This window comes from Empidonax traillii, unplaced genomic scaffold (assembly GCF_003031625.1).
Source record: "Empidonax traillii isolate 1590-97213 ecotype Southwest subspecies unplaced genomic scaffold, ASM303162v1 scaffold230:size732421, whole genome shotgun sequence".
Lineage (NCBI taxonomy): Eukaryota > Metazoa > Chordata > Aves > Passeriformes > Tyrannidae > Empidonax > Empidonax traillii.
In genome coordinates, this window is record NW_020955423.1 from 590,303 (window position 1) to 617,868 (window position 27,566).

A 27,566-nucleotide genomic window follows, 5' to 3' on the forward strand; every position below is an offset into this window, starting at 1 on the left:
CACTGACCTGGCAGCCATCAGGAGGGAGCGCGGCGCGGCCCCAGCCGGTGCGGGGCTCATTCATTCACGCGGCTCGTGTGCGCGGAGGGAGGGCCGGGCGGGCGAGCTGCGAGGCCGCTCACCTTCCCCAACATCTCAGAGCCCTCGCCCGGGGCTCCCCGAGCCCCCCGACAGCCCCTCCGGGGATGCTGAGCCCGCTCCGGCCATGCCTGAGCCTTTTTTTCCTCCTCCTCCCCCCCCACCCCCTCCCCTTCCCCTCCACCCCTCGCCCCGCTCTTTGTGGCGCTGCTGCTGCTGGTGGTGGTGATGAGGATGTTGGTCGGTGCCTGTTCCTGTCGCTGGCAGCGCTTTCACACACTCCTGCACGCACAGACACAACACACACACTCACCCCACACACACACACGCGTGCGCAGCCTCCGCGCTGCCTTTTACATAATTCATCCCCCTCTCCGTGCCTCCTTCGCTAGCATCAACCCCGGAAAAACGGGGGGAAAACTAACCCTAAACCCTGACGCTAATCCTACCCCTAAACCCTTCTCCTTCGCCCAGGGTGTCCCCCTTTATTCCCGCGGCTCTTGGGATGCTGCCGGCGGAGTTTAAGCGAGCTACGAGCCCGCAGGTTGGGAACATGAACATGGGCATGGACATGGACATGGACATGGACATGGACATGGACATGGACATGGACATGGACATGGACATGGACATGAAAGTGCCCGTCCTGGCCGAGCACACGCGCCGGTGGGAAGCGACGATTCAAAACCTGTCAGCGTGTCAACACGGGAACGGACGGGGAAATTAAACCCTAATTAACCGGTGGAGTGGATTATCTGCACGCTCATTCAGAAATCGAGGTGACCTCAACTCAATTTAGCTTGCGAATTTGGTATCTTTTTTTTTTTTTTTCCCCGAGCCTGTCCGTGTGTTTTTAAAGAAACATTATCAAGCAAAGTTTAGAGCTCTACAGCAGCATTAGGACATGGTGTTTCTTTGAGGGACGCACCACTGCATCCCTACACATCTGCTCATGGACATCTTTATTCCAGAAATGAGGAGGAGGGTTCCAGTCCCTCTCAAGGGCTCTCCCAGCACAATAAAAATTATACACGCTGGAGGGTGACAAAGAAGAGAGCAAAACAATCAACTAGCTTGCACTCTTCCTTCCAGGATATGAAATCAGACCTTGTGTGAGCAAGGGAATAGTGCAGAATGACCTGGACTTGAGCACAAATGTCCACGTGTGGAATTACACTGCCTTATTTTTACTCTGGATGCTGTGAATGGCCCCCTCAGGGACTTCCTGCTCCCCACTGATAACAGGAGGAGCTGTGCCTTAAGTGATGTAAATACTCCTCACTCTGCCCTTCGCTTGCTTGAGTTGCATTTTACCCCTTCCATACACAGGGGTGGCCTTTTTTTTCTTCTCTTTACAATCAGTCACAGCTTTAAGTGCTAATTCACCCGAAAGAGCATCTTTCCAAAAGGCTGATTATCCATCATTTCGCTCTAATCAAAATCAGTGGGAGCAGGAAGTGCTCTGCTCTCAAGCACATCAGTGCTCCAGCAGACTCAACTCAAATGCTGAAAACACCATCACCATTCACGTTTTTTATCTGGGTAGTACAACAGCACCATCACCTCCCTATTGCTCAAATACACCCACTGTGTTCACTGTGTGTGTGCCACTGTTTTAAGAAATTAAATGATCCCTCCCCCTTGATGTCAGTGTTGTTTCAAATGCTCACTGAAGCCTGAATTTGCTGGAGAATTTACAAGCATTTTTAAAGGGAATGGCATTTGGAACATAGGAGCTTTCCCGTCCCCTGTGCCCAGTGCAACAGCACCTCAGACCCTCAGATGGTGGGATTCCCACGGACATGCGTGTCTAGGATTGCATCCAGGTTCAGTGAGCGTACAATGTGGATTACAGAGGGCTCAGATAAGAGCAACCACTAAAGGCAGTGGCACTGAATCAATTCAGCACAGACTGGGGGCCAAGATTTCCATGATCACCTGGAACACCGCTTGGATCACACTGGGGAACAGATGAAAGTGCTGAAAGCTGAAGCTTTCAGACAAATTCTGACTAGACAAGAGAGACCTATTTTTGGAAGCAAACAAAACTACCCACTGTAACTAATTCAAGGCTCAATTATCCATCTGTGGCAAGCATTATTATGCAAGGGTTTGTCTTCTGGTAAATACTGTTCTGTACCTCGAACCACAATCAGTTCAGGCAAGTCTTAGACCTTGCATTCAACAGGACTTAGAGTGAGATATCTGAGTGGTCTCACTTTGTTTTACAGTCTATGAATCTTTCAGTGATTTTTTTTTTTTCTTATGGCTTTCAGAGAAAGTGAGAAAATAGTTAAAACTGTGATTCTCAGCCTCTACAAATTCTGATATGTTTTGTCTCGGTGACTATTAAGGTTTGAACAAAATGCTGTTTTTCAATAGTCTCAAGAGTTACACTGACCCAAAAGCTCTGACAAAACTCAGATCTGGAACAGTGGAAAACACACAAAGGCTCAAAGCAGGCCATGAAGAGGTAGGATAAATTCAATATATGAGATTAAGACTAACCCACTCTTCAGACTGTCAGGAGGGAAGATGAATCAAGCAAAAGTTCTGCTTCCAAGAGCACTGTAAGAGCAGTAGGAAAAATGCAAGACTTATTTAGAGCAAAGCTCCTTAGGCTTATCTGCCCTGGCGTGCAAGGGGCAAAGTTATGGGTAATTTAGAGAATCACGTGGCACCTCAAACGCTTCACAAACCTCAGAGGATCTGCAAAATTCCCCCCAGAACTTTTGGAAGGACCGTTTGCAGCCCCATTCCTGGCACTTTGAAGGCAGCTTGTTTCACAGGTGGCATTACTCAGATAATACTGAAGTGAGAAGAGGATGTTTAAGGAAGCTCTTAAGATGTTAAGGATGTTTAAGCACCACAAAGCTACAAGTTCCTGTTTTGTTCAAGAGCTGCAGGACACATTTTACTTGCACTTGCACCAGTCAGCCCTTTCCTCGGTGTTCAAGGCTCAAGAGAAGCACCGGGCTGTTATTTCAGGAGTGAAGGGCAGCTTTAGGAGGGCCTGAACTCAGTGTCCACCAGCAGTATCTTCCCTGCCTGCTGGAGCGAGTGGCAGGGCTGTTTTCTGCTCCATTGTCTCAGGCCCAGCAGTAACACAAGCACACTCATACATTTTGCATCCCTTGCTCTCCCAGCTCGGAGGAAATGAGGCACTGCCCGAGTAATTAAAGCCCGGGGCTGATGACAGATACCTGTGAGACAGAGCAGGGCCTGAATGCCCAGGCCAGCCAGTGGGTTTGAGATCAACTCTATACCCACCTGAAGCAATCTCACCCTCCCTGTAAGCCACACCAGGGATGCAGAAGCAAAAAAAGAAGCCTTTAAAAGTCTGCCTGGAAAATGTCAAGTAACAATCAGCACCTGGCTTTGAAAACACGTAAGGGGTTTCTCATTTCCCCTTCCCCAATAATTCTTTGTCCACTTATTTTAATATGTTCTCTTTTGAAAATTTAAAGCCATTGGGGCAGTTATCCCCCAGCATCTCTACTTTTCAGCTGAGTCTGGAACAGAACCAAAGGACACGACACCTTCCTCGTGCTGTGGCTGGGCTTGTCTTCAAAAAGGCACATCAGAGATGTCAAGAAACCATGTCCTGAGGGAAAACTCGGTGCTGCAGCCTCAAGATCTGCAAGCAGGATTAGCAATAGCGGGCAACTGATGCATCTAGGCGGTAATTAGTGTTTTGCACGTGCTGTTTTTTTTTTTTTTTGCTCATACCACTGCTGGGGCACAGCAGCTGCTTCTCTCCTGGAAACCCTCTTTCACTATGAATGGATGGACTCCTGAATGCAAAGCGTGGCCCAGGGTGGGTTCTTCCACTGGGAAATGTGGTCCTGCTCATTGAACATCCTTCCAGCCTCCAGTGGCTGCTACTCCTCAAACCCTACAGGATTCTCACCCCCTTGAGCCACAAGGAGCACTGCCAAAGCTCTTGCACTGAAAAATGGGCTCCTAGACAGGTACCAGACCAAGCAAAAGCCTTTTTAGAGCACTCTGAATTGACAATTGCATTTTCATGGAGTGAGATACAGTGGCTGCTAAGAGTTCATGGATTCCTCCAGTAGTGGGGGGGATGGAGGAGGCAGGGAATCATGTGCTCACAGGCATGGGGAGCAAGAGGGGGAGGAGGAGAAACAAGGAGAGAGAGAACAAAGTGTCAACATCCTAACTGGGACACACAAAGAGCCAGTTCTTAGTAAGAACTTAATCCAGGATTAACAAGAGGTCAGCTACCTCTGCAAGGAGACTGCACTAAAAGGAGCTAATTAGCTCTCCTTAATTGCACAAAAGAAACCACACAGAATTAAAGGCATTCACGAGTAGCAGATCCCACCTCACCCAGGAAACATGGCCCTACCTGTTGTCCCCAGCACCCTCCTCAAACAATCAGCACGTGGGAAGCCAAAAGCAGGAAAGGTGCAGTGATGTTGGGGAAAAGGCTGGGGGGGAGGTTTAGGCTCAGCACCAACGAGTGCTGGAGGGAGAGCTGGAGACTATACCAGCCAGGATGAGTGGTTTTAGCGTGGATCTTTTAGCCAGGATCTTTCTAGACAGTTTCTTCGGTTGCCATCACACGTGGAACTGCTCAAAATCCCTGCAGGTAGTCACTTCAACAGACAGTACTATCCACAAGGATAGTTTTAATGCACCCAGCATCGTGGACAGGTCACAGCTCCAGGTCTGGAAACCACCAGTCTGGAATGATGCAGTGGGAAAGGCTGAATGAGCTGACCCCCCCACCAATGCAGTGCCTTGAATTTCTAATCATATATTACAAAGACACATATCTGAAGTCCTCAGCCAGCTTCCACTTGATCCTAAAGCCATCTCTTTTTTCCCATGAAGCCTTTCCACGTCCTGTTCTCCTGCACTGATGATAAGCTGGTGCATATTTTACCCCAGAAGCCCTTGCACTGCACTCACAGATAATGTGCACAGCAGTCAGTGCACTTGGAAATGAAGATTAACAACCACATCAATAACACTACCAGATGTCTCTGAGATGGAGCTCTAATAAAAGTAACTCCAGTACATATTTTCCAGCACTGTGCTGAGGGCAGGCAGACCCTCAGGAATTACAGGGAAAGGTATGAAGGTGAGAGGCTGCACTGATTTCAGACCCTACTGCCATCATAGGATCACCTTCAACCACCAGGGTCGGAGTCCATCCAGCCAGATCAGGGCCCAGTTTAAGAGAGGATGAAGGAAAAGCAGAACAGGTTGCCAGGGGAGGTTATCCTCCACACAAAGAAAAATAACAGCAGAAACAGGAGACCAGGCTAATTACAGGTCCCCGTGGAATCATTACAGTGCTGCCTCCATTATCTATTTCTCCTTCCTTTCTTCCCTCAGGACAGAGTTAAATGTCATGCCACTGTACTCTCAGTGACATTGCAGAGGTGGCCACCAGGGGACCAAGCAGCAGCAAAATTTCACCTCGAACCCAACACAAACCCCGTTTTTTTGGATGCCACTCCAAACAGGAGCCGGCCACCTCCCCCCTGCTCCCAGGAACCCTCACATGAGGTGTTCCTGTGCGAGCTCTGCACAAAGAGAACGCTCCCTGACATCTGGATCAAGCCTCAATAGCTGCCATTGGAGAGAGCAAACTGCACGTGGGGTGGGCTGTGCCAGGGGCTGGGCCACACCGACCTCCTGGCACAGACATGCCCCACTCCTCCTTCCATCCATCATCCCTCCACTTCTTCACACTGCTCCTGAGCCACCTGACTTTGAATCCCCGCACCCATTCACACTGGATTCATCCCCACTCTCCCTCGACCCTTCATTCCAGGATGGTCTGATTCCTGTAATAAACCCACCAACCCTTCCAAAGAGCTGCTCAGTTCAACCCCTACTCCTCTGCTGCTCCACCACAAGTCTTGCTCAGCGTCTCCCCCATCCCTCCCCCCCGGGCTGGGATTCCTCCACCAAACCCTGGCTCCCCATCCCAATCCCAATCCCAGCCCTGCGTCAGGGCATCCTTTTTCCTGAGGAACCGCCTGACCTCCCGGCACACGCCCCGACACAAAGGGACCTGCATCCCCAGGAAGGAGCCCTCCCTCCTGCCTGGCTTGGAGGAGAGGGGGGTGTGTGAAAATCCTAAATAAAGGATTGGAGCTCTACCTGTCACCACATCGCATTTCCCGGGGCACAGCCGTGGGTCCTCCCCGCTCCTCTGCCCCCTCCGAGCCTCAAACCACCGCTCGCACCGCAGACAGACTCGGCTCTGCTGGGCGGGGAGGGGGGGAAATCATCAAACCCTTCAAGGATCTCACGGCCGCGATGCATTTTACGGCCTCAGAAAAAAGCGGGTGACAAAAAAAGATTCCCCGCTCCGATAACGGCCTGGCATGGCTGGAACAAAGCCGCCTTTGCGATGTGCTTGCTGCCCGGCCCTGGCATCCGAGCTGGCTGCTGCCCACTGCCAGGAAAAAAAGCTCCCACTGTCTCTTTAAGAATGTCCCGGAGCCCACATCGCTGCTTTTTTAACCCTGGCTGCTCCTCACTCCAGGCACTCGGGGAGGGATTTAGGGATGACCTCTCTCTCTTCTCCTGCTCTTCTTGCCCGCCCTGGCACAGCTTGGTTTGTTTAGTGACACGTCCCTGGCATCCCGAGCGTTCCTGCAGGGGAAATCAGCGGAGCTTTATTAAATATCCCTGCCCTCCCCTGCTCTGCAAGCCACCCGGGAGCACTGCCGTGATGACAAAGGAGCAGAGCAGTCAGCATGGACATAAACATCCCAATTACCTCCCAATTCCACTTCCTCACTCCCACAGAGCTCTCTGACCGCGCAGTGATTTCTACCAACTCTTCATCAGAAGGACTGCACACCCTCTAAAACCTTATCGGGCAACACAAACCACCTACTTCCCCACAACAAGGCAGCACAACCAGCAGCTAGGAATATTTGTCCTCAACACGGGGCTATTTCCAAACACAAACTCTTGGGAAGGCCTTTACAGAGAAGTTTGTACAACGCAGAAGGTAACGATGTGACTCAGGGTGAAAGTGTATCCAAACACGCAGACAAAAACCTGTCCGAGGAAAAATAAACAAGAGATTGTGCCTGATTCTTCTTCTGGGCAAAGTGTGAAAACCACCTCCAAACAGTGGAAACAAAGCCATCCAAAGAATTCAGAAGGCAAGAAAGCAGCACAGACGACACAGAGCAATTCAGACACGTTCCTGCAACATGATACAGGAGCTGCACGGTCTGATCAATCCAAGCTCATGGAAGCTGATGAAATATTTGCTCTGTAGGATCAGTTAATCTCTACCAGGAACTTCATTGTAAGGGTGACAAGCGATCAGAAGGGTTTTTCTTGCAGAGCAGTGAGATTGAAGGAAAGCAACAAAAACATCCCAATGTTCACCAGGCTTGTTTATGAAAAGAAACCTGAAGGGTAAACAAAGTGGAGTGGTCAACAAATATTTGAAGAATGTAAATATTAAAGGGAAAGAGAAGCCCTATTAAAAGGTTTTATAACAGCCAGCGATGTGATTATATTGAGTTGTGGGGAAAAAAAAATCAGGCTGAAGTCAACTCCTTGCAGCCAAGAGCAGGGGACAAGTGCTATAAACTCACTTGTCATGTTTATAAACCCCATTAGGTAACCACTAATAAAGATAAACCAGGGAACTGTCTCACACTGAGTCAGAGAACCACAGAATATCCTCAGCTGGAAGGGACCCACAAGGATCATCCAAGTCCAGCTCCTGGTCCAGGAGCCAGGAGCACGGATTAATGCCTCAATAATATCACTTTTTCGTTCTAGTTTTGCTTTCCACAGTTTTCCCAAGAGGCAGCAGCTCAGCTTGCAGCAAGGAGGGCTCTTTAAAGGTTTGCATTCAGTTGGGTGTTCCAGCTGTTTGAGCGTTACAATTTAAAGGATTGTTTTGACTTGCTGTGTTTTTGTTCCCAAAACCTCCTGGAGAAACAGAGCCACGTGATTCCTGAGTTTCCTGTGGGAAATCTTGCAGAGTGACATCGAAATCATCTCAAGTCCTTCATCTGGGTTGTGCTCCTTGAAAGAACAGATGTCCTCACGGCAGTTTTGGTACTTCCAAATATGAGCAAGACAGAAGTTGCTTTGGGGATGATTGTGTGGATTCAGCTGGTGGTGCTGGACAAGTCACCTCTGAGAAGGGCACGGGATAAGGCTGGACAGTTTGCATTTCTGATGCCAACTCTTGCATCAGTAGAATTCGTGCTCTTTAAAGAATTGTTTTAAGCTTTCACCGTTTCTTGCTCGCCAAAGCCAAGCTTCCAGCAGGGAAGCTTTCTAGTACACATCTATTAATAAACATGTAAAAAGGAAAAACACCTTTAATCTCCACGTGCCTCATCTGCAAACTAATGCTGATATCAACTCCTTTCTTCTACCCTTTGTTCATTTTGACTGTTTAGTGAGGGAGCTCTGACTCTGGAGGTGGGCATGGAAATCTCCAGCACAGCAAGCCCCTGTTTTTAAAAGCCTCTCTCTCACTGTAAAACAACACAGTCTTAGAAACAATTCCATTTCCAAGATCAGTTGTGCTATCAGCTGTATTTAAAACAGGAATTCAGGAGAATCCACAGGGAACCTATTCTTCCTGCTGGAAAAATAACAGAGCAGGTATTTGAAGCAATGATGGAGTTTTACTGCCCTGGAACAGCCACGGAATATTGCTCAGGTTCTCTGAGCTCCAGCCCTGAGACATATCCTTCTTTCATGGCCCACAGCTCAGCAGTAGTTTGCCTCCCAAACCTCATTCCTAAAATGTGCATCACATTGAAGGGCACCACATGAGCACATCATTTGTCTAAGAGTTGACAGCTCTGAAAAAAAAAACAGATTCCGCTTTGGAGAGCTGCACAGCCACAAGCCAATCTCCCCACGAGCAGAGGGCACTCCTTTCACATCTCTGTGGCTGCTTTACTTCTGGTCCTGTGGGGTCAGAAATACACCAAAATTACAGCTCTGAGTCCCCACCAGCTCGCTAAAATACCTCTGCCTCCTGTGCAAAGCTTTTAATTCACAGCACTTCGTGTGTCCTCACCACCAGGGATGAGACCTGGCAAATGATTTCCCTGCCATCTCCTCCTCCTGCCATCCAAACACAGCCTTGTTTGCTCAGTATTTCATTAAAGGAATTATTCTACTTAGAGAGAGCTGTTCTTGACACTAAAGATAAACGAGTTTTGTGGTTCCCCCCCCCAAAGCTAATTTGTTCTAATTTCATCTGCATGCACGGACAGTTTTTCTGTTACAAAATCTTTGCTGCTCCTGAATATACACCTCAATATACCCCCCTTTCTTCTCCCCAAGTCTTTTTCATTTCACTCATTTTTCTCCTCCATTTTTCTTCTTCCACTTCCAAGGCCTGACATTAGGCGTGGTCAAGCCACACTCTTCCAAACCTGGTATTCCAAGTGGCTTGAAAATGGTTCCAAATATATCCCTCAAATATATATCTGCCTCTCATACTAAAAAGAAAACCCGCAAATCCCTCCTCCTCTGCTCCTTTGCCACATGCAAGGAGTGGCTGTGACATTGTCAGAGGAGAATGGCAGCATTTTGCATCTTTTTTTTAGTTTTTTTAGCATCTCCTCCCCCCCCCAGGTCACTTGGCTGTGACCACAGAGAGCATTCTGTCCAGGAAAAAAAAAAAAAACGGTTATGGAGAGCAAACCACTGGAAAATGTAAAGTACAAGCAACAGCACAGACCTAAATCTGGCCAAATGGAAAACTTGAGCCCAGGAGATGCTCAGAGAACACTCCAGCACCTTGTTTTCAGCACGTGGCTCTGCAAGGGCACACTGAATTTATGGAAGGAAAAGAACAGCTCCTGGTTTCTGTGCAGTATTTATTTGGCTTGGTCTCTCCATTGCCTGCACTTGGGATATTTTATATTTGGATGCTGTTACTGCTCTTACACCTCAACTTATATAATTTACTTCCACCAGCCTCAAAATACTGAAATTAGCAGTTACCATTCCTAATAAGCATCAATTATAATAATAATAATGGCATTAAGATGCATTTTCCAACCAGGACTGAACTCAGAAACAGGGGAAAGTTCAAGCAAAAAAGAATAGCAGCTGCTTAATCAACCACAAGAATCGAGAGGAGTCTGATTCCCAGGGGGAATTTCAGCTGGCAAAAGTGATTAAGCAGAAGAGATCTTGACCAGGACACGGTGATTCCAGCAGAAAGTTCCACAGGAGATGTGATGGCAATTTTTTGGCCCTTTCAGGCCTTGCCAGTGCCCACTTGCTGAGCAAAAATCAAGCAGAAATGTCAAGCTTGTGAGTGTCCCTTGTTTAGCTCAACACAACCATTAATCAGGTGCTTACAGAACGTGGAATGTTGTCCAACTCACCCCTCTCTAGCACTTGTCCCCTGTAAATCCCACACTGCTCCAGGGATGAAGAGGAGGAGAGCAATGATTTGCCTCATTCTGCAGGCAGGGAAACTGGGGCAGAGGCAACACCAGGATACAAGTGATGGGTGACAGATCCAGGCACAAACTCTTGTGACTTCCAGCACCCACAGCCAGGACCTGGATCCTCAGTGAAGGGACCAAGCAGCCAAACAGCCCCACACTTCAGCTTTGAGACTGAAAAAACACACCTGATCGAGTTTATCTTGGCTGAATTTGCCTCTTTCCACGCTTTTTTACTCCTGTGCACGTGAGGAAGAGGATCCCTGGAGAAGCCTCACTGCTGCCTCATCCATCTCAGCTCAATGGCTGCAGAATTCCAGAACAGTTCCCAAGCACTTTGCCCTTCACTTGACATTTATGAGGCTGCTGAAGGGCTGGAGAGAGAGAGAGAGAGAGCAAGGTGGGTTTACCATCTGATAAGGAGAAAAGGCAATTTCGGAGCCAAACAAATGGTTAGGATTCAATTAGCCCAAATAATCCGCAGCCCAAGGAGAGATCTGAAGGGGAGATTCGGCAAAGTGCAGTGTCTTCGTGGCTTGAGTCAAAGAATTCCTCTGTCTGGTTGTCCTCAGAGAGGTTTCAATAAGCACATGTATATTAGAGCATAAAATTATAGATGTTTATCCATATTTAAAGGAAAAATTGATGCCAAAAGCCAACCACATGACAAAAAAAAAAAAAAAAAAAAATCACTAAAGGGGTGCTTTTGCCAGCCTGTCATCACACAGAGCTGCAAGCAAACCAAATCTCAGACCAAGGCCTTCATAGTGGCTCAGTTTTTCTTCAAATAGCCTCCCCTCCACTGTAATTTCATATTTTGCCTTTGCTAAAATAGTAACTTCAGTCGTGCTTCCCCCCGTGCCACCACTGAAGGCATGAGTTCAGCGTGGCAGTCCAGGGCAAAAAGTGGGAAGGAGCTGATCTGGGGTCTATTTCTGGCTCAGCTGGTGCCCACGAGGACAGTCTGGCCAAGGCAATTGCATGCAAGATTTTTTTTCCTTGACATCAGTGCACTTGGATTAGGCTCCTCTCTGCTTACTGTGGCTTCCCACTACTGAAAAGCCCGGATAAATCAGCACAAAAGCTGCTGCTAACCCTTAGTAATTATGTGCTGCAAAACCAGGTACAAAATAAATCCCCCCAATACCGCCCGAAGTTGCTCTTCCAGTCACCTGACACAACATCCTCCTGTTGAGAGAGAGAAAGGATGGAAATTGTACTTTGTGGACAGAGGTTCAGAACGTTCTGGATGCAGGGAGAGATGAGCAATCCATTAATAAAGGTTTCCTCTTCCTACCACGCTGACAGCAAACGGGAACATCCTGATTCCTAAGATCCATTTGCAGAATTCGTAAGGAGCGAAAGCCTTTCTTTCCAAAATGCCAGAGCCATATTTATATGTATGTGGGTCATCTCTGATGGCTTTCAGCAGAGGATTATCAGCACCTATTCCTTCCTTTTGAATTAAAAAAACCACAGAGAATGATGTAGACGCAGAAAAATCGATACCACAAAACACTAAAAATGCGACATTTTAACCTGTAATGTGAAGGTCAAACAGCACAATATGCACAGCAGCACAATTACGCAACTTGAACGGGACTATTTTGCTGGGCTTCTCCAGGAATTGAGGAAGAATTGATTCTGGAAATCCAATTTCATTTGGAAATCATTTGCAGCGCCGTGGAAGGAAGTTCGCCGTCGCTGCACGCAGCAGCTCTTTGAGTCTCTGCAGCATCAGTATGAGATTGGGAGTGATTTAAACAGCTTCATCGTTTCCCTGGGTAATTAAGGAGGCAGGAAGCCCAAACACCCACGTTTGTCACCTTTCTGTGTTACAGCAAGTACCGGTTCTCTGGAGCTGAGGACGGAACACATCCCCCTCCTGTCCCTTTTTCACTGCCCTGTTGTTTTAGACTTGTCAAACAAGTCACAAGACTCACCTGTAAGAACAGAGCTAGGTAGGACTAGAGCTTATCAATCCCCTCCTGCCCCTCTTCCATGCCCTGAGATGCTTCCAGAGCCATGGCAAGGGCAGGTGTTGTCGGCCTGGACCAGCCACAAAGAGCCCCTGAAGTCGCAGCCTTACACAATGCAGAGCTGAAAGTGTCTAAAGTTAATCTTCACTGCTCCCTGACATCAAACAACTTCTAATTTTAGCTCTGCTGTTCTGTAACCCTACCTAGTTCCCATCCCACCCCCACAACTACATAATAGATCCTTCCCTCAGATAAGTAGGGTGTTGGAACATTGAGAGGTTTTTTTCTCACCCACAGGCACTAGCAGAAAAATGAATTACAGATTTATTTTTAGGCAGAGCCTTTGGCCCTTATTTTCCCAGTGGGCTCCACAGGGCAGGTTCTGCAGCTCAGAAATATTCCAATCAACGAAGCAGCACAAGCAACGCAGAAGGAACCACAAAAGGAGGAAAATTGGATGAGGGTTTTGTTCATTTACAGGACAGCATGTTTGGGTTTGTCCCTGAAATGCTCTTCTGGCATTCCAGAGAATCAGAACATTCTGGGAGGGACCCACAAGGATGTGCATGGCCCAGCCAGGGATCAGACCCACAGCCTGGATGTTGTTAGCACCATTTAATTCTCATTTTTCATGAAAGATCTCAATTAGTATCCACCAATCCTGGATTATGATCTCCCCAAAACTCCCAACAAGGAAGAACAAGGCGAGCAGCAAAGCCTGAGATGAGAGGGGAGGGAAAGCTCAGCCTGCCCTGCTGTAGTTTTTGGCTTTTCAAAATTTAAGGCTGCAGGCCTGGCTGATTCCAATCCCCAAGGATCTCTGAGATAACAGTGATGTCAGCCTGGAAGCAAAAGTTCTCTCTCACCATGCCATGTCGCAACGTACAGACGTATGAAAATATTCCCCTGCGCCACGAGAAGGACCTCTGAATCCAAGACTTTAAGCCCTGATAAAACAAACTCGTGTTGTCACACGTCACACCAGCATAGTCAAGGACTGCAGCATCATTCCTGATGCTGGAGCACAACACTCAGATGCTGCACTGGCACGTCAGGGCATTGCATCGTGCCACGGTTTTGGTGTCACACGTCAGGGTCCTGCTGTGCTGCAGAGCCCTGCGAGAGCAGATGGTGGGGAGATCATTTGGGGCAGAATTAGGTGGCCTTCTGCAAAAATGCAGGAGGTCCTGTGAGGGATCAGCACGTTGGCCTGGGCCAGGACAAGCCTGCCCCCAGCCCAGGGGTGGCCAGAGGGTCCCCGGTCAAACACTCGGCGTTATTTTGGACGATCTCACGGTGGCCTGAAAACAGGCAGGAGCAAATCCCATTCCCAAGTGTCAGAGTGGCTGCTCCTGCTGACAGCATTCTGTCCCTGTGCTGCTGCCCTTCCTGCCACACACAAAAATCATGAGTTTTTTACCATTTTTTTTTTCCCCTACTGTTTTTAACCCCAGCAGTGCCCCCCAGAATGGGAATCACCGCTCCTACGCCAAAGGATCTGTTTGTATCCCATGCACTGGCTGTGTTTTGTTACTTTGAATAAATAATAAATGCTCTAAAACCATTTCATTGCAAGTATCGAGGCTGTGCCACCCCATTAAAGTACCCCAGGCAAGTCTGACAAGCAGCAAAGCCCAGGGAACTCTGCATTCTGTACTTAGATCTGTTCTCCTCTAGAACCACACAGTCAGTCCAGCAGTGACACACACATGTATTTGGGTGACACAGAACCTGAAATAACACCTTTAACTCACTCTTCTGTGCCTGGATGTTGCAGCACAACCAAATAAATAAAACTGCCTAGAAGGGGAAAGACAGAAGCTACTGCAAAGATCCAAAATGCTGTATAATGAAATAAGAGAAGCCATCAGAGCATTTGACTTCCCTGTGGGATTCAGAGGAAGACGAAGGGGATGCTGAAGAGGGAATGGGCAGCACTTTTTAAGTGTTTCTAGGAGAGCCAGGGGAACTGATTATTGAGAACAGAGGGACCCAGGACAGCCCAGGGCCCATGAGACCCTGCCTGGAGCTGAGAAACTCGGAGGGAAGAGCGTCACCTACTGAAGCACCGCCAGCATTTCCTCCAGCACGGGGTAATCTGCTTATGTCCCCAGCCAGCCCTGAATCCACCTCCCTCCCCTGCTTAGCTCTGACAGAATTCCCAGGCTGCCTTCAACGTGAGCTGTGAGAAGGGCTGGGACAGAGCTGGGCACACAAAAGCTCTGCAATCGCAGGAGTGGAGAGGGATGGAGAGGGACGGGGAGGGCCGCAGTGGGTGCCATGTCAGTGCAGATCCACATGATCCCAGCGTTCCCAACACATGCTCTGCTCTCCTGGTAGTACACTCAGCTATTATGCAACTCCTCAGCCCAACTGCACACCACAGAGAGCAGCAAAGCACTGCGAGAACTGGGCTCTTTTTTTTTAATATTATTATTTCTTTAAAATAAAATTCTAATATTTTGCAATGCTAATAGCTGTGTCATTTGTACAGTTCTGTGTTACACACGGCCATGTACACACAGGGAAAATTCAAAGGCTGTCAGTGTAATTAAATAAAAGACAGAATTACAGAAATTAGGAAAAGAGATGACCTATTGAGTCATCCCTGGCTCTAGTCCGTCCCCTGGGGCCCAGCCCAAGATGCCTCCTGGTGCTATACTGTAGTGCTTTTATTTTTTTACACAGGGAAAAAAAAAAAAAGATGCAAAATAAAAATAGCAAGAATAAATAAAACAACAAATAAAAAAAATAACTTCCCTGGTTTCTCACACTTCACAGGGGAGGATCTCAAAGCACCACATTCATCCTGATGCAAAGCAGCACGCTTGAGAGAGGCTGTTATTTCTATGATTACTTCCTTTTTCATTACAGAGAAAAAGGATTAAGGAAAAAAAAACAGGCCTTCCCATTGCTCTTGCCATCCCCTTCTACCCAAATTACAAAGTCACATTCCACTCTTAACTGTGGAGCCATTCCCATCTAATAAAGTTCTGATTAAATCAATTTCATCATAATAATTAGAAGATTATTTATTCCAACTAAGTCGTTTTGACATCCTAGAGATTTAAGCCAGTTTTTATATACTCAGGATTTAAATAAGTCTCTGTTGTTTAAGTTTATATTAGATAGATATAATTGCATTCATATCTGTTATATGTATACATATTTACATGCCCATGTAAAATACGAGCTCGACCAACAAAAATATTTACATGTGAACGTTTTAGACATATAGACACACAGCTTCGTTAATTGACTTTCACCCACACAATGTTTCCTTTCCCTGCCCACTTATCCAAACCTGGAGAGTTTTCCCCCCAAAACACCCGGGGAACGAGCAAAGAATTAACGAGCACTTTGGTACCTTCCTGGAAGCTCTCGGTCCCCAACTCTAATATGTCCTTACAGCAACACGCCAGGAAGGTGCATCCCCAAAAAGCAGCTATTTAAAGGACAAGCCAAGCAGGAGCCATTCCACGCACGCAGGATTCAAAATAAATTTTTTTTCCCCCCACACTTTTCCTCGGGGGAAAAAAAACCAAACACAAACCCAAAAAAAGAAAAACCCACCAGAAAGGCAAAAGCCCCGCACACGCTGATTTTCTCTGCGTGCCAACATCCCCCGAGCCCCGGGGGACGAGCAGGGGCTCAGGTGAGCACCCGCAGATGCGGATTCATGCACAACCCGGGCTGCAAGCGATGCCTTGAACTGATTTTAGGCGACAGCAGAGGAGGGGAAGGGGTGGCGGCAGCGGGGAGGAAGATGCAGCCAGCGCGGAGGGAGGCTCAGGGCATCAGGGTGCTGGCGCAGAGATGCCCGGACAGCAGCGGCCCATCGCTCTTCCCGGAGCCTTTCCCAGCCGCATCCCGGCGCTGATCCCCGCGGGGTGATGCTGCGGCGGAACTTGGCGGAGCCGCGCATCCCTTTTTTTTTCCCCCCCTCCCGCAGCGCGGCCGCGAAAGGAGCGCGATTTCGGGGAGATGGGCACCCCCAGCGCTTACCAGGCGAGCTTGAACCCTTTCATTAGTACAGCCACGATAATCCGCTGCCCGTGTCCTTGTCTGCCCACTGACAGCTCCAGGGGTCCCAGGACATATTGGAGCAGCCGCGGCCGCCGAGCGTCCCGCGGGGAGCGCCGAGCCCCATGCGATGAGCCCCCCGCGCCGGGGCACGGCCGCCCCCCTGGCCCGGGGCACCCCCAGCCCCCCGCAGACAGGCTCAGGGCTCCCCGCAGCAGCAGCGCCAGCGGCTGAGCCGCCCCGCTCTCTGCTGAGCATGTGCAGCAGCCGCGGGACCGCAGCATCCCATGGCATCCGCGCTGCCCGCCGCGACACGTCGCGACAAGCGCCGGGAGAGGGGGATGCGCCTGGCTTCACCACACACACCCCCCTCCACCACAGATCTCTCTCCCTCCTGGGCGCACTATCGCAGAATCAAGTTTATATCAATCGAGGAGGTGTTAAGGGGGGGGGGTTGGGATGGACCGTGGAGAGCATCTCGTTCCACCCCCCTGCCGAGGGCAGGGACACCTCCCACCGCTCCAGGTTGGTCCGAGCTGGCCTTGAACGCTTCCAGGGATGGGGCAGCCACAGCCTCCCTGGGCGACCCACTGCAGTCCCTCACCAACCTCCTGGTAAAGAACTTCTTTATACCAATATTATTTATATAGATATTTTATACCTAACCTAAATTTCCCCTCTTTCCATTTGTACCCCCATTCCTCCCTGTCCTATCAGCTCATTTTATACCTAACCTAAATTTTCCCCTCTTTTCAATTTGCACCCGTTAGTCCCTGTCTCACCACTTCCTAACAAGCAGTCCCTTCTCCAGCTTCCCTGGAGGGAAGAGAGTTGGTCCCCCCAGGGCTCTGCACAGGGATGGATTAACCCACCTCTCCTCTGACCAGGCTGAGGAACACCTGGCTGGAGAAAGCAAAAGGGAAAATTAATTTCCCAATGGAAAGTGAAATCTTCAGAGGGGCAGGGGACAAGTCCCTGCCCTGGAGCTGGAGGGTATCTTATCTGGTGACACCCACTGCTCTGGAACAAGTGAGTCATTGTTGCCACATCACTTACCAGAGCAGAACCAAAACCTCTTCCCCCCCACCACACTGTTACCAGAGACCTTCTGCACCACAGCACCCACAGGGCAAGGCCTGGCAGAGAGGGGGAAGTGCCTGTTCTTGCATTACCACCCACGTTTCCTGCAATGCACTGTGCTTTTTCTGGGAATTCTTCTCTTCATCTTGCAGGATCTAAACACAGCCCGCTGCTCCAAGCACACAAAGTCACAGGGAATGGGGCTGAATATTTCCAATAACCTATAGCTTAGCTGTTTCTTAGTAAGGGATCATTTAAATTACTTCAAAAAGTGAGGCCTGGGAATGCCCAAAGATGAACATACACACTCTTACTCCATACAGAGATCTCTGAACATCTTTGGCCTTGCTTGTAAATCCTATAGGCATTCATGTTTCAGGGGTGGTAAAGAGAGCTATGTATAAATAAAAATATTCTACTAGATTGAAGGGATTTTTAAGGCATTTTGAAGGTATTTTGTCACTCTTCTGCACCCAGATACCACCATCCCCATGACTGCAGATGACTGATTAAAAACCTGGACCTGTAAAATCACCACCTCCTCTCTGTTCACTGCTCAGGACACAGGGCGGGGCTCAGGGCACTAATTCAGTGTCTGTGTTGTGGTTTTTAAAGCTTTCTGTGAAATTTGTCCAAGGAAACACAGACTGTGGTGCCCACACCCCCAAAATGCTTCCCAAACCCTTGTGAGATGTTACTGCAGGAGGAAGCAACTGGTGGGAAACTGCAGCTTGTGTAGCATCATCTTCAGCTCCACTTGGACAGTGCCTGCAGGACAGCCCCAGGGCAAGGGGGGAGATCCCAAACAGGAACTTCCCAACACACCTTTGTGTTTATTTCTGGCCAAAAGAAAGAAAAAATCCTTAATTTATTAGCCATAAAGCTGAACACACATATTGCCCCATTAGAAACAAACCAAACCAACAGTCAAATCTCACCCCACACAATCCCAGCCTCAACCCTCACTAGGACCAGCCTAGACTGGCTTGGCCTTGGCTTTTGTCCATGAGATGCTCTGCATCTGTGGCCTGCAGGTTGTCAAGGAGGGAGGCAAATCACAATGCTGTAAAATGGGTCAGGAGACCTGCAAGCTTGGCAAATCTAGGACAGACTAATGCTGCAGAGTCACATGTTTGGAAATCAAAGCTCAGGCAAGAAAGGTATTAAGAGATAAGCAGTCATGCACTTTTTTTTTTTTTTTTTTCCTTTGCCAAATAACGTGAGGGTTGGGAAATTATCAGAGGGGAGGGATCACTCGGGAGGTGGTTGTTGAAACACCTGTCTGGTGGGTGCAGACAATTCACCTGCTCTCCAAAATCCTCACAGCAGGACCCTCCAAGGGGCTGGGGGTCACCCACCCTCTCCAGTGACCCCCCCAGGCAGGTGTTACTGCTCTTCCCAATAATCCCAATCGCAGAGTCACTTGGCTGCTCCAGCTGCTAATGCTGCATGGACAAGCCCTTTCCTTTCCTCCAGCCTTGGCACATAACTATTCCAGTGGGGGAAATAAAAAAGATATTACAATTTAAATAAGGTTAAAAAGCCTGTGTAGATCTCAAGAGAGACAGGCTACGCACAGCCACCTTGTCCACCTCCACAGCACCAAGAATACTTATAAATCACATGCAAGTAGAATTCCAGATAAATGATCTACCTACTCCATCCAGAGCATCCATCCCACAAAGCAGGAGAATGGAAGAAAGTGCTCAGAACTGTGGATTGACAGATCCAACCCTGCTCTGCTTCAACACCTCTGCTCTGAAAAGGGGGAAGCCCTAAATCCGTGTCTTCTCACTCATCCGTGGATTTCCATTTTTTAAGGAGACACTCCGAAAGTGGTTGTAATAAACATCATTGATGTGTTGTTTTGGTCTGTGTTAAGTGTTGATATGAGTGAGAATATCTCTGAGGATCAAACAAAAGAGCTTTCCCCAAGCCGTTGTTGTTTTGGTCAGAATTCTTTTCCCATACGAATAATCAAAAATGTAATAAAAGCATAAACATTGGGTATCCTTTGAGTTTGTTTTCATGTTTTGTGAGCATAAACATAACAGCTGAATTGTTATGCAGCCCCAAAGCTGCATCTCCTGCCTCTTCCTTGCCTCTCTCCACCTCCTCCTACTTCCTTCCCCTCTCCTTTCCTTCTTTATTTTTCTATCCATCCTCCAGTAAATGTTATTTCGTGGCATTTTTCCTTCACATCTCTCAGTTGTGTCTGTTCTCATCTCCCTTTGTGATCTCAGTTATCATATCACCTCCTCTTCCCCAACAAATTTTCATGACTTCTTCCCATCCCAATTCTTTTTTTTATATTTATTTATTTGTGTTTGACATATTTACAGAGCCAGGTGTATATTTTCACCCTTCATACAGGATGTTAGATCAGAGGTTCATTTTCCCTTCTGGTCATAAACTCCATGAATCAAATAATTTTATTGGAATGTAATACTAATCATATTATAATTCTAATTAAAATTATTCTAATTTGGAGGAGGGATATTTTGTTTTATTAGATGCATCACTTGCTAAAGCACAAACAATAATTAATAACAAGACAAGTTTATGTGGTGTGCTGTCCTGCCTCACCCCCTGTCCCTTCCCCCAGGCCAAATTCTCATAAACTTCAAAACGAATTAAACAAGATAATTTGGATCCTGGCCCAATGCCAGCAATATTTTAAGTATTTCTGGTCCAGAGCAAGAATGCCACGAACACAGACAGATCCCTTGTGGCTTCTGGTTGCCTCCAGCACCAGTGAGGAGGAGGAAGTCAAGCAGCACACACAGACACTAAAAACAGCAACAAAGTAAAAACTATGCAGAACTTTCTCAAACCGAAGAAAGACTTGGAAATTATGAGTAGCAGGAAAAAAAAAAAAAAAGGGGGGGGGGAGTTTTTTAGAAAAAAAAGACCGGATGTTTTCCTGACCTGCAAAGTTACAAACTGTCAAAGCCTCATGAATTTTAAAAGTTAGGGCTGGAATATAAAAATTACTTCCACCACCCCCCCCCCCCGACCTCCTGCTTGGATGAAAGAAATACTAAATGGTCCTGTCCAGATAAAACAGAGCTTTCCATGCCCTCTGCACAGCCAGGAACATCTGTACAACAGTGACAGGCATGAATTAGGTCTCAGTGTTCTCTTGCTTTCTGGTTAAGATGGGAGAAAGAGGCAATTTTTGTGCAGCATTTCGGGCTGGGAGGGAGCTGGAAGCACAGAGGCAGCTCCAAGGCATTAAAATTCATACAACAGTGCTCAATATTTAGCACTGTTTTATTCACATCCAGCTATTTTGCATTCCCTATTGTCTTCCTCCCCAAGCGATGCAAGCCAGGTGCTATCTAATAAATCCAAGGAAATCATCTCCAGGAGAAAGCTCTGTGGTGCTGTAAACAGGCACCTTGCCTGCCTTCAATCATCACTCCTGCTACAGCTCAGAACAGAAACACTTCCTTCAAGATGGAACGAGTAAATCAGGTGCTTAAATACCCCCCTCCCACCCCCTCAAAGGTCTGAGCACTTTCTAGGTGTGCACCTGCAGCACAGAGAGCAAGAACCTGGCAGTGTTGGTGGGATAAAAAGCATCTCTGTGATTTATGTCCCTCACTCCCACTGGATCCTCACCTGGGAAGTGATTTGTGTTTTCCCAAGGAGCTTTTTAGCTCCACATTGACCTGTTTTTTTTTTCCCCCCTCTCCAATAGGTTATCTGCTTTCACCCCTGGCACTCAGCAAGGAGCAGGGATGAAATTATCAGGGATTTTCCTCCCCCAAAAAGCACAGCTGGGAGGTGACCAAAGCCCCAAAGGTGCCCCAAAGCATAAAAAGGGACAGTTTTCTGAGTCCCCCTAACAGGTCTGAAAAGCCTCAAGATGAGGATGAGCGATGGATGACCCTGGGATTAAAACCACGGGCTATCAACTAGTGAGAAGTGCAGTTGTGTTTTTAAGGAGCTAAAAATGGGCCCATTCTTTGGCGGGTCAGGAAATGCCAGTTCTTGAGACAGCCTGAAAGGTGCCTCAGCAGAAAAGGAAGCAACACTGCAACACAATGGAGAGCAGCAACATCCTGATATTCCATCCCAGGCCTGCTTTGGGAACACTTCAGGCCGAGAAAAATCCCTTAAACCTTCTCAGAAGGTTAGTTCTTCCAGCCTGACCCATCAGCAGAAATTAGGCAAAATTCATATCACCCCGTGGAAGCTCCAAACCAATTTTAACAGGGGTAACTGGCTCCAAGTCAGAAAAGAAGACAGATCATGGAATAACAGCTGAATTTCAACAAAGAATAGGGGGCTAAACATCAGCACTTGCTATGGTTAAGTCCAAATCAACCTGTACACGCTTCAGGAATATTTACATAACTGATTTCCAAGATGTACCTATTTCAGAAGGTTCACACTAGACTCAGTTTTTCACTCAAGCTACATATCCCTGAGAAGATAAATAGGTTTTTAAGCACATTCATGTTAAGATGGTGCTTTGACACTGCAGATCATGTTTGCCTGTAGTTAAAACCCCATAAATAACAGGTACAGACAAAAAGAATTTTCAAGTGGCTTTGTTGTTTCTGTCATTTAAAATGTCTGTTTTTCAACACAATAAAGCTTGAGATCCCCAAAATGCCACCACACTGAAGTGAGGTGTCACTCAAATGGCTCCAAGGCCAGAGACCCTTCAGCATCTCAGTGGGAATTGTTTCCAAGCCCTACAAGTGGGTTTGCAGGGACAAACAGTTGATGCTTGAACCAACGTGACAGTGAGGATGAGTTCACCTTTAGAAAGCAACATCTATCCAGAAGTACCTCCTAAAACTCATTGACAGACACTAAAAACTCGAAACCTGTATTTAACCCAGTGCTGGGGAAAAAAACAGGGCACCAGCTCCACCCAGGCTTCTGGGATAGGGGATTGCTCTGATCACAAGGAGTCACACTGGTGTCCAGCTCCTGCTACAAACGACTTCTTTGCTCTAAAGAGCTATTGAGTGGTCCTTGCCATGATGTACAACCCCCCGGTGGTGACAGCCCCGTGCTTCCCAGGTCACCAAACCATCCTGGAGCATCCATCTACCTCACAAGCCCATCTCAATCCATCCAGCTCCATTCCCAGGTTTCCAGGCTGCCAGCCCACAGGAAAAGCGGAACCCACAGCCCGGTAAAAGCAGCAGCACAGGCAACAGAGAAGCCTCACAGAAAAGGGCGGATGCATCCATAAGCTCGAGTTACTTTCTCCCCTCGACACTCCACCCCCCACCCCGAGATCCTTTTCCAAAAAAAAGAAAGAGGCTGCCAGAAGGAATTTCTCGGTCCCTGGCAGTGGAAAGCTGCCCCTAAAGCACCATCTAGTGTCACTCCCTCATCCAGCAGGCTCTGCCTGCATCCCTGCTCCCACCTCAGAATGCCATGGCAGGAACACCACCTCCCTTATTTCCCCCCCTCCACCGCCCCCGACCCTCACCTACGGCACCAACATTCCAAGATTTTCTCCAACCTCACAGCCAAAGCCACGTGCAGACTGTGGCCACCGAGCAACAATCCTCCCAGGGCTTAAACCCCCATGCTCAAGAGAGCCCAGCACTCCCAGAGTCAGGGAGGGTGGTCAGGAGAAAGCAAAAAAATAAGGTTGAGGGACAGAGTAAGAAGTTGCCAAGCGAAACCACTTACGCACAGTGAGGACGGCAGCATTTCCATCCTACCTTTGCTGTCGCCATATCAGACGTCTCCATGTTTTCTGCTTGGCCTATCAGTAAACAAAGAGCATTGGAGGAGGGAGAAAGGAGGGGAGAGAAAGGGAAAGTCAAAAAGAGGATGAAGGAGAAGAAGAACAAGGCGAGCAACTTGACAGCAGGGGTGTGAACAATAGAAGGGTCGCTTGAGCGCTCGTTCCAAGCGTTCCCTCCTGCCCCCACACAGAAGGGCATCTCAGGCAGATAGTCCCAGTTTAGATACTTGTTTGGAGTCTGGCACAAGACCTGAGTCATTGTCATCCCCCCCAACTCCTCCCCCCTGCCACCACCCAAAGGTCTAAGCTGGGGAACACAGAGGACCCTCCTCCCAGCTTCCCTTTTAAGTCTGAGCAGGGGAACAACTCATCTCCCTCTGGCTCCATAGGAAGGGAGAGTGACACAACCACCCCCACCACCCCACCCCAGTGGGTATTTTAGGAGTCAGGAGAAAGGGAGAAAGCAGGTGGGTTCTGGGCAGTGCACAGGTAAAGGAGGAGTGATCAGACACGAGGAGGACTGAAGTAGGGGTGGGGGGAAAAAGTGCCAGGGATCAGCCAGACAGGTGGAGAAGCGATGGTGCAGAACAGGCATACCAGAGATCATGGAAAGGGAGACTGGCACGTGCAGAGACAAAACGCAAGGTGGAGGCTCCTCAGCTGCATCCTGCTGAGAACACACTCACCTCAGAGCAACACTCCCAAACGACTGGGCCTGAACTAGTAACTCTTTGGTGCACGCTCAGCTCAGGCTGCAGGCACCAAATCCCCAGCTAAGGTGAGGCCGGTCCCGGCATCAAGAGGCATCCGTAGCCGCGCGGCCCTGCCCGGATTGGCGGAGCGGGGTGACTTCATGCCGCCCCATCCATCACCCAGCTTCTCCCTCCCCGGTCCTCCCAGCTCCTCCTGGCCTACTTTACCCCCCCACACCCCCCCAGGAAAGCAGCCTGGAGCCCGAGAGCCAGCCAGGGAACGCTGCACGCAGCTCCCCGGAGCGCTCTGGCACCGCCAGCCAGCCAGACGTGAGCAATCCTGGCTGGGAGGGAGGGAGGGAAGGAGGGAGGCAGGGAAAACACTGCAGAGCTCAGGCAAATTAAGAGCCTCCGAGGGCTAGAAAACATCACTAGGCTTGAAAGTGCTTATTCATAGCCTGGTGCAGCGCAGCAGGCACCACGCCGGAGCACACAAAGGCCGGGGGCAGCGGCAGAGCCTTTGCAGCACTGAGTTTGCACACACTGAAGGGCTGCTCGTTCCCTGCAAAACCAGACCACTCCTATTCCCCTGGGCACGGGAATTCACACTCTCCTCCTCCCCAGGGGTTTTGCCGTGTTAAATATTTTACGGGGCTGGCATTAATCTGCACTGGGTGTAAATAAAACAGAGGCTGTCCCCCGTGCAGATGTGCAGAGCAAAGAGTCCGTAAATAGGAAACGATCCTCAGCGCTCAGACCACCTCTGAAAAGGGCCATCAGTAGAAAACACAGCAAAAACTCCTGCCAAGTCCTGTCTTGGCACACAGAAAATGTGTGTTTTGGTATGTTTCAGCTGTGAGGCATTCGTGCTTGCACAAATCAGAGCTGGCACACTGCACCTTTGTACTCAGAATACACAAATGCTCTGAAGGAGAGGAGGTTTACATCAGGTATTGGGGGAAGAAATTCTTCCCTGCGAGGGTGGGGAGGCCCTGGCACAGGTTATCCAGAGAAGTCGTGGCTGCCCCATCCCTGAAAGTGTCCAAGGCCAGGTTGAACAGGGCTTGGAGCTACCTGAGCTAGTGGAAGGTGTCCCTGCCCATGGCAGAGGGTTAGAACACACAATGATCTTTAACATCCCATCCAAACCAAACCATCCTGTGATTCCCTAAAATACACAAACCTCCTGCTCACCAGGGACATAAAGCCCACTTTCTGAACACATATTTCAACCTCCATCCCAAGCATTGCTGTGGATGTAGCACAGTCTCAACACACCCAACCCAATGCCACAGTGGGGAAAAAAAAAAAAAATCCCACAGCACCCAAGCTGGTTCCACTCACTGGGGTAAGGACTGTCATCCTGGTTGCCCACTAGATGAATTCCAAATGCTTCCTATGCCATAACACTGTAGTCTGAAAAGTAACCATAAAACATCCAGTACAGACAGAGAGACAGACAAATAGCCAGTGGACAATCTGCTCCCCACTCCCTCTTTTATAGGGCCACTGGTGTCCCTTAATGACTGTCTACTTGTGTGCATCTTGCTGCAAGGAAAAAACACAACAGCTCCATGAAGCACTTGCAGCAAATCCTAAGCTAAAGAACCAGCAAAGGCTTTGTAATTCAAAAAAAAAAGCTGAATTTCCACGTCAGCCCCTTCACAGCAGAGGCTCTCTGCAGTTCCAGCAGCTCAGGAACTTAAAAGCAAACAGGAAACATCTCCCGAGGAAGTCCACTGTTGGGAAGGGAACAGCCCACTGTGACAGCCTGAGCTCTGGGTAGGAATTTAAAGCTCTATAAATAGCCCCAGCAACGGTCCTGCTAGCCCGGGGTTTGAGCTCATAATTGCCACCTTAAAAATCAGAAAACACTGCTTTTTATAAGCACTGCCTGCCAGTGCCACTGCCCCTTCAAACAGCCACACACACTGCCACGCTCACAGCCAGCTGGGCATCCTCTGTGCAGGGGTTTTACTGCTGCCCATCACTGCAGGTCTGGCTTCTCACTCACCACAGCAGACTCACCTCTCCAAGATTCTCAAAAATTCCCTTTTTCAACGCCCACACAGCACAAAGAACGGGCTTAGAAGGCTCAGACAGATTAATTCTCTGGGAAAGGTGCACGACCTGCAGGCAGAGCGTGTGCCACCCTCCCTGTGAGCCACCACTTCAGCCACAGTTTGAGCCTCCCATATGGTAAAAACAAACAAACAAAAAAAAACCAAACCAACAAAAAAACCAAAACAAAAACCAAACCAAACCAACCAACCAAACAAAAATAATAATAATAATAATAATAAAAAAAGGAAAGTCTGCAGGAGTTGGTGAAGGAATTAAAAAAAAAAATAACCCTGTGGCTTTGTGAGACATGCACACGAAACAAAACCTGTTAGTGACAGAACCAGTGGGAGGGGAAACCAGAAACAAATTAGGAAATGTTACGGGGTAGAAAGAAAGAACTGCTACAAAGGACGCCAGAATGTAAGGAAGAGAGAGTTGAACTGGTATGCACCTTGGTGTACAGATCCCCGGGAAAATGTGGCAGATGGATAAAATCCTGAGTCCTTCCTGAAGTCAGCAGTGTTCTGCAGCGTTACAGCCCCTGCTGTCAGAGAGAACCACATGGAATCTGTGAGCTTGGGCACACCTCCATTTCCCTGGGAAACAATCTCAGAGGGGACTCCCTCTTTGCTGCAGCAGCTGGGAAGTCACATGAGGTTTCGTTTCCAGAAAAAAAAAAATAATTAAAAAAAAAAATGGATTTCACTTCTCTGGGCATCATGGGAGCTGTAGTCGCTGCCCAGGGCAGAAAAGCCACTTCTTTGAGCTGTGTGACTGCAGTGTTTGTCAGCTCGGGGGTGGGGAAGGGAGAACAGCATCTCAGCACAAAGGCAGCACCTTTGGAAGAGGAGATGGGAGAATCAAAAGGAGAAAAATCCTACAGAGACCTGGGAACAGGAAGAATATACTATTGTGTCAGGAGAACGAGGGCCAGCATCAGGAGGGCAGGAAAATTGGGATGACTCAGACTGTTGCTGCTCCTTTCTCGAGCAATATTATAATCAAAGAGCACTGCTGATTTCTCACTGAGCCTTTTGGCTCTTTCTCCCCCCCCTCATTTTCTTGCCTGTTTGAACTCTTAATCTCCCATTTGCTTGAGGCTGGTGCAATAACCTCTCCCACCCCATCCCAGCACAGACTCTGGTCTCTCAAATATCAGAGTACTTTTAAATCCAAGACTCTTTACAAGGGATCATTCACAGACACACATGGAGAAACCAAGCCTTCTGCACTCATCTGGACCTCATGCAACATCCTGTCCTGGGCAAAACACAATCTAATGTTTCAGATAAAAGGGTGAAACCCCTGCAGCAAGAACACACACACACCCCACAATGTTTTGGCTTTAAGTATAAAAACACCACTAGAGCAATGACTGCAGAGAGGAAGAGAAAGGTCCTGAGTCCTTCGTTTCTGAAACCTGAGACAGAAGAAAGGAGATCAAGCAGGGGGCTTGAGACCCAGGGGTTAAACACAAGCTTCCAGT

The 27,566-nt window shown here is 48.4% G+C and overlaps 1 protein-coding gene across 10 annotated transcripts in view; it reads right to left on the minus strand.

The window, feature by feature from the left end:
* GRAMD1B (GRAM domain containing 1B) overlaps window positions 1–27,566 on the minus strand; it is a 74,834-nt gene that overhangs the window by 36,651 nt on the left and 10,617 nt on the right. For 2 of the 10 annotated variants that reach the window (XM_027888085.1, XM_027888082.1), the window contains exon 1: window positions 16,505–16,677. The exons of 4 other annotated variants lie outside the window; for them this stretch is intronic. In XM_027888085.1, coding sequence (XP_027743886.1) covers window positions 16,505–16,527 — 23 coding nt within the window. In that variant the 5' untranslated portion in view covers window positions 16,528–16,677. Of the gene's footprint in view, window positions 1–7; window positions 94–15,866; window positions 15,885–16,504; window positions 16,678–23,298; window positions 23,317–27,566 lie in introns of those variants that run through there. 4 more of the 10 variants (XM_027888086.1, XM_027888089.1, XM_027888087.1 and 1 more) reach the window with 4 other exon arrangements.